Source organism: Athene cunicularia (assembly GCF_003259725.1).
Source record: "Athene cunicularia isolate RWA chromosome 9 unlocalized genomic scaffold, athCun1 chr9_part1, whole genome shotgun sequence".
Lineage (NCBI taxonomy): Eukaryota > Metazoa > Chordata > Aves > Strigiformes > Strigidae > Athene > Athene cunicularia.
In genome coordinates this window covers 7,492,156-7,506,247 of record NW_020799110.1, presented here as the reverse complement: position 1 = coordinate 7,506,247, position 14,092 = coordinate 7,492,156, and the positions used below count along the sequence as shown (strand labels likewise).

General features: G+C 35.9%; 1 protein-coding gene across 1 annotated transcript in view; it reads right to left on the bottom strand.

The window, feature by feature from the left end:
- Positions 1 to 14,092, bottom strand: part of NAALADL2 (N-acetylated alpha-linked acidic dipeptidase like 2) — a 429,638-nt gene that overhangs the window by 81,981 nt on the left and 333,565 nt on the right. Inside the window, exon 10 of the mRNA XM_026854960.1 lies at positions 5,346 to 5,492. Coding sequence (XP_026710761.1) covers positions 5,346 to 5,492 — 147 coding nt within the window. The remainder of the gene's footprint in view (positions 1 to 5,345; positions 5,493 to 14,092) is intronic.

Here is a 14,092-nt window from a genome sequence, read left to right as displayed (position 1 = left end):
ACATGTGATACATTTTAAGACATAAAATTAACATCAATCTGTTTTAAGTAAATCAGCACAAAGTTCTTTGAAACTCAGAAGTTACAACGCTATGGAAGACTTGTATCCTCTCTCCATATACCTCAAGTGCTGAAAGACATATTCTTGGCATAGAAGAATCTGTCTTTTCCTTTCCATGTTAGATGCGGCCACTAAAGAAGCAGGATTAGAGAACAGCCCTTAATCTTTCCTCAGAGTTTCAGTGATCCTGTGGAATCTGCCTGTCCTCCTCCACAAATAATGCCTCTATCTGAGCACACCAACCATAAACAACCGGTACCATGAGCACGCAGAAGCAGCCCTTCTCAAAATATATCCAAGCACATTTAGTCCTTCTCAGTATATAACGCCTGAAATCACCATCTCTATAACCAACAGCTGTGTAAACAGCTTACATTTTAAATTACATCTTTTCCATAACAGGTGATGCTTCTATTGCAGCTAAAAAGTAATGGGGCAAAAAAGCCTTCATATCCCCTAGAGACTTATTTTACTCTGCCTTGTAATCTATACTGCTGAATAAAGCTGCAACTCCTGTATTAGCTCACTGTGATATTTATATTCCAAAGAACTTTTTGAAAAGTTCATAGATAAAATTCCAAAACTGTACCAGAAGTTGAAACTTGCACACATTTTAATAAAATAATTAACACTTGAATACCCTGCTCTTCTAGAACCGTTCTCATGTTTATGCTTCAAGCCTTTCATCAAGAGGTAGCACTGTTCCATTACACAAATGTGTAAAGAAAATAGGAAGGAAGGAAAAAGCTAAACTGGAAAAAGAATCTAAACTTTTCAAATGCAGTGGTTTGACCAGAATCACAAACTGTTCCTCAGAAACATCAGTTTGATTATGAAAGGTGCTTTGGATTAAATATGCCTCATTGTACCACTGTTAAACCCTGTTCTACAGCAACAGAGAAATCAAGGGGGCTTTTTTTAATAAGTAAAAAGTGATTATGTTTTGGTTCTCTGAACACGAATTAATGTTCAATCAAGTTTCAGAAGTATTAAACACTCATAAATTCAATTGACTAAGAATTGTGGGAAGTCAGCATATTTAATGACTGAAACACCTCTGCATGGTCAGCTAGAACATGTGTCAAACAAAATTTTGAAAGATTTTAGTTTCAATTTACTTTGAATATAAAGAAATGAACATAGGAATCTGAGCAACAAGTTCTCTGGTTCCATGCAGGCTTTCCACCCACTGCCTGAAAACCACATCAATTGGATCAACTTTCTGAAACAAATAATTCTATCTTCATAAAACAACTTCTCAGATTGTGTTAAACAGGATAACCCTGAGTACTCTGATTCATCTATCTTTTCCATTCACGTCTCCAGTTATAGGAAATTTCTCATTAGTTAATAAGTAAGCGTTCACTGTGACTGAAACCACTTTCTGTTAATACAGCTACAGATTTGAATAGTGACCCTTTTATTTCTGTAATGGGTAAGTTTCAATAATTCTTAATACTTTGTATTTTGTAGAGGTCATCCACAAGAGCAGAGTTGAGTCTGCAGTGAATGTTACTTCATATGGAAGAACACAGTTATCAATCACACAACTGAAATAAACCATTTAATATTAGAATTTCCATTAATGTGTGAATTCAAAAAGATGCCAAAAAGCCACAAAGAAGGATTAAAAAAAGAAATGTAGGGGAAGAGAAATGAGGTAAGCTATTAATTGATAAAGCAGTATTTTCTGTTACACAGGCACACAATCAATGTATATCCAAGAACAACGATGAATTCAAATAGACACCGAATACATGCTCTTCAGATCACACACCACCATATCCAGTGTTTTCAGAGATATTCCTAATTTACAATCAAGTAAACAAGAGCTGAACTTCAATTATGTCGTTTACAAAAAAAAAAACAACACCACCACGGGTGAAGAACTTTCATCTAAGTCACCAAGCAGAATCATGATGAATAGTTTTGTCTGCTACACGCATGTATTTTCTACCATTATGGAGGACATCTATGTATTATACCCGTTATACCATTTTGGATTTTAAAATACATTGTCATACAAACACGACTAATAATTTTCAAGGGTACAGAAACGGTCCACACATGACAAAAAAAATCAGAATTTACCCACTTGCTCCAGTTTGTTATTCCTGAGGTACCAACGATCATACAATCAAGTAATTTCATTGATATCTAGCTCTTAGTACAGGCAGTAACAAAGACAAGTCTGTGATCTAAAGAGCTCTTTTACTTTATGCTGCTCTTTCTTGTTGATGTAAAGCAAAGTGAGGATGTTTCTAATATTATTCTCCACTGAGGTGAGGACTAACAGACTTAGGGGCTTTCAGTAGCAGAGAAACTCACATCTGAAATCAAGATTACTTCTCTGGAGGCTCTACATGGTCACTTGGGTGTAAATTAATCATTAACTTGAACAGCATGACTCCTCCTCCAAGTAAGAGAAACTGCAGTATTAGGAAAAGCTGATCAACCTTTCTCATAATACATTACATATCAGAATGTGACCCTCACACAGAGGTAAAGCCAGTGCAGCAGATGTTAGGAGGACAGGAAGGCTTTCTTCAGCAACTCCAAGAGAATCTTTGGAAATTGGGTTAATAATATTGGTTTTTTCCACTACAGAAATTCTTCCAAGTTTACTTCTTACTTACAGACTAAAACGCCACACATTTTCTGCTAGTAAATAAGTGAGCTGCATTTCACTTAGTGCATTTTTATACTAGTGGTTGAATACTTAGAATGCCCTTTACTAGCTCACAGATCTGACCACAGGCATTTGCCATGCAGATTTAACATCCCTGAGGCCGTGGTTCGCTGTATTAGGTAATTTCAAGCAAGACAGTTTTACTTACTCTTCTGGTCTGAGTGTTTCCTCTTACAACTTTTATTTCCTCTTATTTACTCCTCAATTTTCTGCCAATGAAAAGTTTTTACAACCTTCTCTCTGGGGATTGGCATTACACTGACTCGGTAAGGAATGGATTTCTAAAGCTGACCTATAACCGTTGCTCTGTAGGCAGACTACAAGGCACAGGTCTTGGGCTTTTTTTACTCTAAAACGGGGGGGGGTTTGAGTGTGGAATAACATCAGGTTTATGTGACACTGCATGCTGTCTGACAGGTGGATAAAATAAACAACTAATGTATATTCCAGAAGAAGAGAATTTACTGAGTAGGTCACAGTAGTGAGAGAGACAGCAGAAACCAACCTGGTAAAATGACAGTCTACAAAAGCACGTCAAAACATCCCATTTCTGAAATCTGTTTTCCCAAATCCAAATCTTGTTCTGCAATGAAGTTGATAAAGCTGAGGCATAGTTTAAAAAGCTGAATAGCTTGGAAACAAACAAGCAAAAATCCCTCCCTGCAACTCAATAGATTATTTCCTGTCACTAACCTGCACAACAGAAATTCCTACAATGTTTATTAATATGGGTGAAAACCCATGCTTTCTGTCTGCCTTATAATAGTACTATCTCTGTTCAATACAATAAACAACTGAAATAAACAGTAAACAATAAAGAGATTGCTTGTCTGATAGAATATAGGAGAGACAATGAGCCTATGTTTTGAAGGACTGTTAATAATCACTACAATAAATAACAAAAATATAGCAAAGAATCCAAATTTAAACATTCCATGTGACTTCACTTTTAGGTAAAAAAGAAAAATCCATTCTCTTACCAACAGAAGTTTACACATATTTCTAAGCAAACTTATCTCTCACAAGAAACAGATCTCATGGGGTCAAGATCTCCTATGGTCTGAGAGGTACAGTACATCAACTTCAAGACTGCAAATTACACTTGTCGTAAGTTTATTTCTAGGAAATGATTTTGCAAGGACAAAAGCTGAGTTTTCAATGGATAATCAAATTTGATGTGTCATATTTAAGCAAATATGAAAAACATTTTTTTATGATTTTAATTACATTGCTGAGTCATTTTGAGAGACAAAAGAGCACATCTGCAAAGTTAACTGAACATGAAGAGTAACTTTGGTAGGACTGAAGTAGTCAATAACCAAAGGAAACTTCAGTGTTCATATTGTAAAAGTAGCTGGGAAATACTTATTTTGATATATTGAAGTTTGCAGATTCTTTCTCAGGCTCTATAGACCCAATACACACAGATCTGGAATGAATATTATGTGGAATAGCTGCTAAGTGACAACAAAAATTTACCGTGGACCACAAGCCTGTCATAAACATTGCACTCGTATGTCTTCTGACTTCACATTTTTCTTACAGCCTCTGCCTTGTGTTTAATCTGAAACAGAATACTTTGACTAATAGGTGCAGTGATGTTTAGAAACAGAAGTATTCTTATTTATCTAAATTCTTGACTTAATATATTTTAATTTACACAACAATGCTCCAATATATGACCCAGTTCTGCTTTGTTTTGCATTTGTGAAATAGAAATGTATTAGCAAGCAGTGCCAGGAAGCATTCCAGTTCAACTCTGCTTCAGCTTTGTTCTTGAACTTGGGAAGATGTGCATACGTGTAGGTAAGCACAGTACAAGATGACAAATGAGGGGAATATGAAGTCAGCGCATGGCTACATTTACAGGAACACATGCACCTTTTCTCATGACCACTTTTCTCATGAAATAACTAATGCCAGGCTTCCTGATCCTCAGCTGACCAGCTGAGGGTAAATTTGAGCTGTTCAGGCACAAGTACAACTGACAGTAGTGAAGGCTGAGGAAGGACAAACATTCTTGACAGCTTATCTGTATCCAGTTCCAGCCTGGTCTCCAAACAGTGTAACATGCCTCTGCCTTCCACTTACCTTGCAGAGGACAATGGACTGAAAAAGAACAGGGTGTTTTGAAGACTCCAATCAAGCATACAGATCTTTACAACCAACATGTATACTAGTCATATTTTGCCCACAGCATGAAAATGGATATACAATTCATTTTGAAAGCTGTCTCATCCTACTGTGCATGAAAAAATACACATCAAAACTCGTTTCCACTATGTTGAAAGCAGTCTGAAATTTGGGTTAGATAATGCGTAACCTGTAATACTATCAGCAATATTAACGTTTTTAACATAATGTCCTTAATTTTTTTATTTTCATTTTTTTATAAATATCTGTTTGTTTGAATGCCATACCCCTATAAAATTAGTCACTTTGAAGGTCTGTGGCAATCCTCTGAAGATCTAAAAAAAATGCACTTACAGGAAATAACTTCCTACTACAACATGCTTGTCATGTAAGGATATAACCTGAGAAAAAATAATTGTATCTTACTGCTGTTTTCAGTTCATCCAGTTTTATTCATACCTACCTCTGATGTTTTGATGTCCTCATAAGAAAACTGCATGGCAGGTACTCCAAGATGGTTGATGAAATAATCTGAATCTCCCTGTGTCTGCACAGAACTCACATTAGATCCCGGACATCTAGTCTCTTCCACGCAGTTGAAGCTCTGGCTCTGAAAAACAAACACAAATTGGAATTTTACTTATCTGCAATCCAATTCTTGTATCGATACCTGATTCACACAGCATTCCCTGTTGAAGCATTTTAAGAACAGGCTGGAATTTACACTGGTGTAAACAGGTATTATCTGATTCATACTTAGTAGTGAGTGAGTCTACAAAGCTTTCATGCTCTTGATTCATACTGCAGTGTTTGGGATCGGACATAGCAAAGAACGCAGAGCGTGCTGTAACATGGCTGAGACTTTCGAAGGACAATGAAAGCCAAGTCTAATTGAAATGGTAGGAGGGGCAAGAGAAGCAGCCTTTGGTAGCATATGAAACGTCCCATACTGGGCAGGAGGTGAGCAGTCGTCACGATGGTGCCTTTTGGAAGCACATTCTGAGATCTTTAATGGCTACTAAGGAATCCGTTCTTTATTCAGGTAATAGCATGCTCTCCAACAGCTGAATCAGATTACTGTATTCAAGATACCTACGGTCTACGAAATGCTGGCAGTCTGAAGAAATTGTTGCAATTACAGAGTAGGGGTTAAGAGAAAAACAAAATTAAAAGGCTAAAGATACAGAAATACACATGTGTAAATTGCTTAAAACAACTTTAATCAGTGGCATGTTTGTATTTCTTTCATATAAGTATTTAATGGTGAAATCTTAGCAACAGAACAATAATAAATATCAAGATGGAACCTGGGAAACAAGATCAAGACTGGGTGCTATATACTAGTGTAGCTTTCAGGTACACTAGTATCAGGTAATTAAACAGTAAACGGTAGGCACAAAGGCTTTCAGCTATTATAGCAAATCAGCTCAGATTTATTTTTAAGAATGTTAGGAAGTTGAAGTACTAGAGATAATTTAAATTTATCTAACAGTTTATATAGTGTAACATAACTTCCTCCAACCTACCTACTAAATTACTAGCTTGCTACAAGAACAGTGTAAGATTAATTTGCCTTTAATACTAAAATACATGAGATTCTGTATATTAAAATTCCAAGGTTAGGAGGAAAATATTTTAAGAGTCAGAAAGAGACAAATCTTGGTATTTTTTCCATTTTAAAATTAGCATAATTATTGCTTCAGTTTCACTTCAGTGCTATGAAGAATGCAATTGCATACTACCCAGTATAAATAAGAGCTGCAGATTCTCACAGAAAACTATTTTAAGATACTTTCAATAAATAGCTTTCATTTAATAAATATTTTTGAAAGGTGGTTTATCACTTTTTTTTCTTGTTAAATGTTTCTGCTCCCACCATTCTTATATACATTCACAGTTGTACAAAGTCTGTCCAAAAAGACTGAGAGTTACAAAACAGAAATAGAAGTTACTTCTAGTGTGTGGAGGCCACCTCTAGTAAATACTATTCTGTCTTTTAGCCAGCATTCTGCCCCTCAGAAAACACTTTACTACATTCCATTTTAACAATTCAAAAATAATATGTTACCTTTTTTGTCACTGTAGTAACAATGAAGTATTTTTATGTATCGAAGTTTACATATGAAATGTTTACAGATTTGGATAGAGTACAATGAGATATGGTACTTTTGTTTGTTACATCACCATCCTTCATGGTATAGGATTTGTATTTTTATGACAGCAACGTTCAATTCAATAGTGCTAGCCCCTTAAGAGTTTAACTGCTTTGTTCGACTTTCACTGTTACGACACACAAACCCCTTATAATGACTAGTTCAACAATAAATATTTAACACTGCACTAATATGGGAGAATGCTTTACGTGCAAGATACTGTTCTGTTTCAAATTAGCTTTATTGTTACACGGACTCTACATCAGCATTCTTCAAGTCCGTGGCAATGACTGCAAAGTTCATGTAGTGTGTTTTGTATTCATTAAACAAATTAAATGTTTCCCAAAATTGATGGACTTCAAGATAAAGAATAAGTATGTCCTACAACGAATAAAACTTTCCCATCAATTAAATGTTAAACTAATAGGGAAGCTTTTAACTTAGTCAATGCAAGAACAGCCCACCATACAGTATGCCACATATTTCACATACAATAACAATTCAAAGCAAGTAAGTTGAAGGAATCAGCAAAGCAAGCCTCTTCCTCCACCCCTGTTTTACAGTTGTAAGAAATGGAAGAAAAAATTTCCAGGAGTAAGATGCAAAAAGGAGAGACTTCACATGCAGAAGAATGATGCAATGCCATTTGGGATGTTGCGAGGCATTCCCACACACTTAAAGCAAAACAAGGGGGAAAGTTGTATCTTACTGGATCAGCATCTGTAGGAAATAAGTATATCAAATCTCAAATGGGATTAAACTTTTTTTTTGTTTATATGAATAAATGGAGTTCCAGTTCCTTTATTTATATGGATTTGCTTGTCATTGTCCAGGCAGCTCAGCCTTGTATTTATTATTATAGTTTTGCAGGTAAAATAACATCATCTGCATTTATAGCATTAAACCCAGCAGCTAGAAACATAACTGAAGTCATACCTACCTCATTATAGGACTATTGCCCACCAATACTGGCTATGACAGTAGTTGCTGCTTTATTTCCTTCCCTACTCATCCTTACCTAGAAGAACCACCCTAAATTTTTGCTTGATATTTCTGTACTGAAGACACTACTGTTTCTGACACAGAAATTAACTTCAAAGTCCACTTAGTTAATCAATGGGAAATAACCGTTTATGCATCACGTGAAACCTACCAAAATGTACAGTCACTGTCTCAAGTTTCTTTCAGGAAAAGATCATCTCCCAAAACTGTAACTGCAATTTATGACAAGGAGGGCAGCTTCCAAGCTTGGCGGCAGAATGCCTGATCCTTAGTGCAAGCCAAGCAGGCATCAATGCAGAACAGAGAAAAGACTGACTGAAAACGATTACTGCTGCTAGGAAATGAAGGTCACTCCCAGTAAAAGACTATTAGGGGATGTGGGCCACAGAATTGACAGGGTTGGGGGAGAAGATTACACCTATGCCAATGTTCTGAAACACAAGACTTAAAAGCATTTTAAAGTTCTTCACTGCAGAGTAATTCGTCAATATTCATATAATAGCAACTGTCTATCACTTTGGCATTCTGCTTTCCCTCCCCTCACCCCTCAACCAATCTGCTATTTTTGCATGTTTAAAGCTAAAATGGTGTCACTTACAGAAAAGCCTCTTTATAATTTAACAATTTGATTTATTTTGACTCTGATAATCCACAGAATCTTTTCTTTCATATATGCAAAACACAATTTGTGAGTTTGGAAAAAAGGTTTAATTGCTGTGGATTACTTCACAAGTTGCAGTCAGGTCCTACTTAATGATCCTTTAAATGTTGGCTTTTATGTAGGCAAAAAAAAAAAATCTTTAAAAATGCATCTAGAATAAATTATCAGCAAAACGCTCTGTAAGAACTAACTCCCTCTTGTAGAACAGGCAAACTACATTTCTTCAGCTGGTTAGTCTTAGAGTAAAACACACATAATAACACTATTTAGATCACTCACTCACTCAGACTGGTCTCCACTGTGTCAATCAAGCCCTCCCTTTAGACTGGAAGGAAATCAAGCCATGTGGTTAGAAAGTAATCAAGGAGTGGTTCATGTCAGTGCAAGGATGCACATGCTGTTTGTAATTGAATAATTTCATTTCTCTGGAGTTCGTTTTGGTTTTCAGCATCACGTTACAGGTTTATATTACAAATCTGAGAAAATGAAGAGTACCATATGGCCCATTAAATAAATTTAATCTGTGTTAATGTTATAAAATAGATTTGACGCAGCTAAAGTATAATCAAGTGGTACTTCAATGCAGACCTTATTCTACCTCTAATTAGAGCTAAGCATCCATAGGTGCCTTTTGCTGCCATGTTAAGATCCTGGTATAAATAAAAACCTATATTAAAAAAATTAATAATTTATTGGCCATTTCTACAGTTCACCTACCACCTAGAAACATGTACCTGTAAGTTATCCCTGGTTACCTTCCTTCCTTTATGTGACTCCAGCTGAAGTTAAAACCTTAGCAGCTTTTGAAAATGGATTAAAATGTCTAAGTAGTTTTCAGCAGGACAAATAAAGAATGACCAATTATTCTTACAATGAGACAGTGTTCCCAGCTTCTGAACCACAGCAAAGCAGCTCACTCTTCATGAATAATCAATCCCTATTTCTTGGGCTGAATTGCCACCTGTGTTAAGAACAGGTGCAAGGCAAACACTTTTAGGAATCTGAAGCATAAGACCATCTAGAAGTAAAATTGTCTAAACAAAGAGCTACAGAATTTATTAAATTAATCGCAGACCACATAAAAATGCAGAAAGCAATAGATTAGCATCTTTATTACTGCAAATATGTTATGCTAAATCATCATCAACAGGTAGGAGAGGCCAAAGAATCTGTGTAGCAAAGGATTCACTCATGTCTCTCATCCATAAAAACCCGCTACACTCTGATAAACAAATCATTAGAGGAAGGAGGTTTGACAGCTCTTAAAAAATTATTAGCTGTTTGCTTACCCTCACTACCAAAATCTACTGAAAAAAAAAATCACAGTTTCTAGGAATCATATTAATTCTACGGCAAGCATACTCCTCTGTTTTCTCCCATCTGATTATCTAGTTTGGCTATAAACATCTTGCTTGGCTCTCTGTCTTTGCTGAGTGATCACATATAACTATTAATGCAAATCAGCTGTTTATAAAATTATTAGGGAGATTTAATACAGCACTTTCCCCTCTAGACCTCAAAATAATTTTCAAATCAACTAAAGGCAAGGAAGGTATGTGAAATTTCAGTCTTGCCTCAAAAAACCAACTAAATAGAAATTAAATGCACAACATTTCCCAAATTCTGACCCATATCAAACTGTCATGATTCAAGTATGTAAAGAAAAATAATTATAAATTATATCCACTCATTCTCTCTCTGCATGAGAAAAAGAAAAGAAAAGCTAAATGTGCTGCTGATAATTAATATACTATATACAGATATTAGTTGTGGTTTAAATAGTGCAAATGTTACACACCACTAATGTGATGTATTTGCCTATTTACACAATGCAATCATCTGATTAACTCCAGTATTTTAGGGACTTATTAAAAATATTTCAAAAGGGATGGGCAGACTCTAATGTTCTGTTATAGACAGAAAGCTGTTATTTCAGTGCTTGTGCATGTCTTTTACGTTTATTTTGGCCATGATGGCGTAGTTCAAAAAAGCACGTACAACTCAGTTTCACCATGATCTTGGACTTCTTGATGCTCTACGAGACATTGGAACACCACTGAACAGCTTCATCTGACAACATGAATTCTACCTGTTAGCACATTTTAGTCAACATTTATAATAAAGTATGAACACTGAAAAAAAAAAAAAAAGATCATTCTGTAGATCAAGCCTGTAAGTGTTCATAGTAAGATAAATATGATTAAAACTACACCAAGAAATCTTTTCAGGCAGTGACTAAAACCTGCTGCTTTTAATTAATTTTGTATTTAGAATAAAATAATTGAAGACGAATAAAATGTTGGATCCTTAGTTTCTCAGCAACTATTTCCTTCCAGCTTGTGTATATTTTCATCTAAACATGTATGAAGTTTTACTGAAAATATCTAAAATTTGAACATTATTAATTGACCTTTAAGGGCAATGTGAAGACTCCTAGTGAAATTGTTCTGCAAAATCAGTCACAGAAAAAATGCAATTAACTCAGAATTTTTCACTAGTTTTGGTTCTGCAGTATTATCATAGTAAAATGAGAGATGTTCCTTGTACACACACATACTTCATTGAGAGGACTATCTTGTCACTAGGGAAAAATAACTCCCACAAGAACTAGTGTTTAAAGACATTAGGGATAAAGAATTTATATCTTGATATCCATCACAGCGCAGTGATTCACAAACAGAACACTACAGCTGTCAGGGACCACCATGAGTCCCCCCAATGCACTCCACGTTACACAAAAGCATTGCATCTGGGAATTCCAACAATTAACTGGTTTTTAGCCCATGTGGGAAAAAAGTATTGTATTTTTACAAGCAAAAACTGCCTCTCAAGATAAACCATGGCTTTAGAAGAACTGTTTTTTGAAAATGCATGCAGGTATCCTGCATGACACAGAAGACCTTTTTCACCCAAGGGTGCAAAGGAAACGGAAAACTGTGACAACTACAAGGCTTATAAAAGGTCAGCTTAAACTGAGATGACCCCAACACCCAGTTCTGATACTGTATTCTGACTGCTACTGAACAAAGGAAAATTTAGTTTAACTACGCAACACAAGCTGTCATACTTAAAACTCCAGTTTTACCTTTCAAGAAACTGTAAAATAATTTTGGCCTTTTAATACTGGCTTTGTAACAAAATTGGGACATTACAGTAGCAGCAGTTATAAAAACAAAACATGGAGAAATATGTATGCTTGGTGTGAAATATTTAAATATCTTGTTTTATGTTTTATGTACTAACTTACAAATTTTAATTATTTTTTAATTTAATTTACAGCTTATAAAACATGGTTCAGGGCTTTGGTTTTTGTTAGAGCAGCATTTGCATGTTTTGAAATCATTGTCTCATTTTCTAAAAATTATGACCATCAGTGTAAGGTCTTTATAATAAATGGGACCTCACAGGACTGAACCATATTTTAGATGCAAAGTTTATATCAAAGTGGTAATAAACACAAAAGCAAGGTGGTAAAAAATGATACAGTGTAAATTTAATTTCCTTTACTGGACTTTTTCTACATTTAACTGTATCTACTGACAGTCTCTCTCCGATTCCTGATGCTTTTTACATGATGCTGAATTACATTTATCCTTCCTATACCTAAATTGAAGTCATATGCCTCATTAACTCAAATATACTTGTTGCCAACACCCAGTACAAACTGCTAGGAATTTTAATGGCTCTTTTAAGGGAGGTAAAAATCAAGCAGGTATGCTCCCATTTGATAAGAGAATTTCAGAGCAATCAAATATTTAGAGCTAAAATTACAGAGCATAAATTGTCTAAGTGGCAAGACTGCAATTGGAATGTCATCAGCAGATCCAAACATCTCAGTACCTTAAAGATGTAGAGAGTTATAAGGTTTAACAACACTAATTAAGAAATTACAGACCATAGCTACAATAGCTGTGTTTCTCCAAAGTATCCACTTACCCCAGACTCTTATACTCATCAACCAGAAAAGTACTGCATTAAAACTTCTCCTGTATTTTCTCATCAGCAGAGATAAAGGTGAGCACCGCAGTGTGGTGTGCTTGCTCCCCTTCCAGCTTAAGGCAGCAGCCACCAGTGGTGGCTGTGATGGCCCCATCTGCTTTAAGCTGGACTCTGGAGAGACAGGTAACAACACAATACAAGGGCCATAAATCCTGCTCAATAGCTGAGGGCTAGGTGAGCGCGCACCAACCACAATACAGCTGGTTTGCAAATATGTCTGTAAGTCGATCATCTTACTCCATAAACAGTGGACAGCCCCAAGGCCCCTTGAGCTCTCCTGCATGGCAGCGGGCTGCACGCCGGGATCTCCCCTTGAGCAGGGACACTTCTCAGGGTTACCCCTCGAGGTTGAGAGAATCCTTATCCCGCCAGATACTCAGTAAGTGAATTGGGAACAGCATGTGGAAACTTTGGAACCTTAGCTAAGTGATATAACATTATGCACATATATGTAATCCTTTAGACACAAACTGTTGACCGAGTCAGACTAGGAATGGATGCAGCTGCACCTAGACTCTCTGAGGAGTTTAGAAAGCAATGGCATCCATTCTGAACCTCGTGACCCAACAGGAGAATCTCCCTGACAGTTTTGGCAGAGTCTGTCTTCTATGCAGTAAATATCAAATAAACCTTGCCACTGAGTATTGTTAAATCACTGTTGCATTTACTATCAAACTTTGTTAAATCGCTGGTTTATATCAACAAATGTATTGCTACTTTTGTCTTATGAGTAAAGTGCATTACTCCTTCCGTGACACTTAGGTAAAGTAACTTTAAAGACTTAATTTCTGTGACCACAATATGCAGTGTACGTATTATTTATGGTAAAATTCAGAAAATAGATTAAGATTGTATTACATTGCAATGAGCACCCAGCAAAGAAAAAACTGTATTAACAGAGGGAATCCATCTCCAAACACAGGTCTGACCACCTGAAAACAATGGGTGCTTTTTTCCTTTAGACCTTATATTTTTAAATCTAGCTTTTAATCTAAACTGGTTTTGAGCACAGGATGGTTGCATTTGTAATTAAAGCATGCAGTCAAACCATTTTTTGATTCTGTAAAAAAACAGAAGTTTTGTGGACTTAATGGTCATGCTTTTTCTTCAAGGTATTCAGTAGCAGGAACAGTGGTCAGTGTTAGTTGCCACATACAGACTGAGATACTGAGAAAACTAGGTTCAACAAAATGCAAATTAATCATTTTTAGTATAAAACACTGATAGATTGGAACTTGGTAAGAACTGCATGACTTCCCTTATGTTTTGTGTTGTAGTAACATTTGTTGCTAATATAAAAACACTGCTTAAGTAGGTAAGAGGATTAGGATTTGACAACAACAACTCATTTTCAAATGGGCTGATATTTTATACTTCGCAGAAATAGCTGTGGCT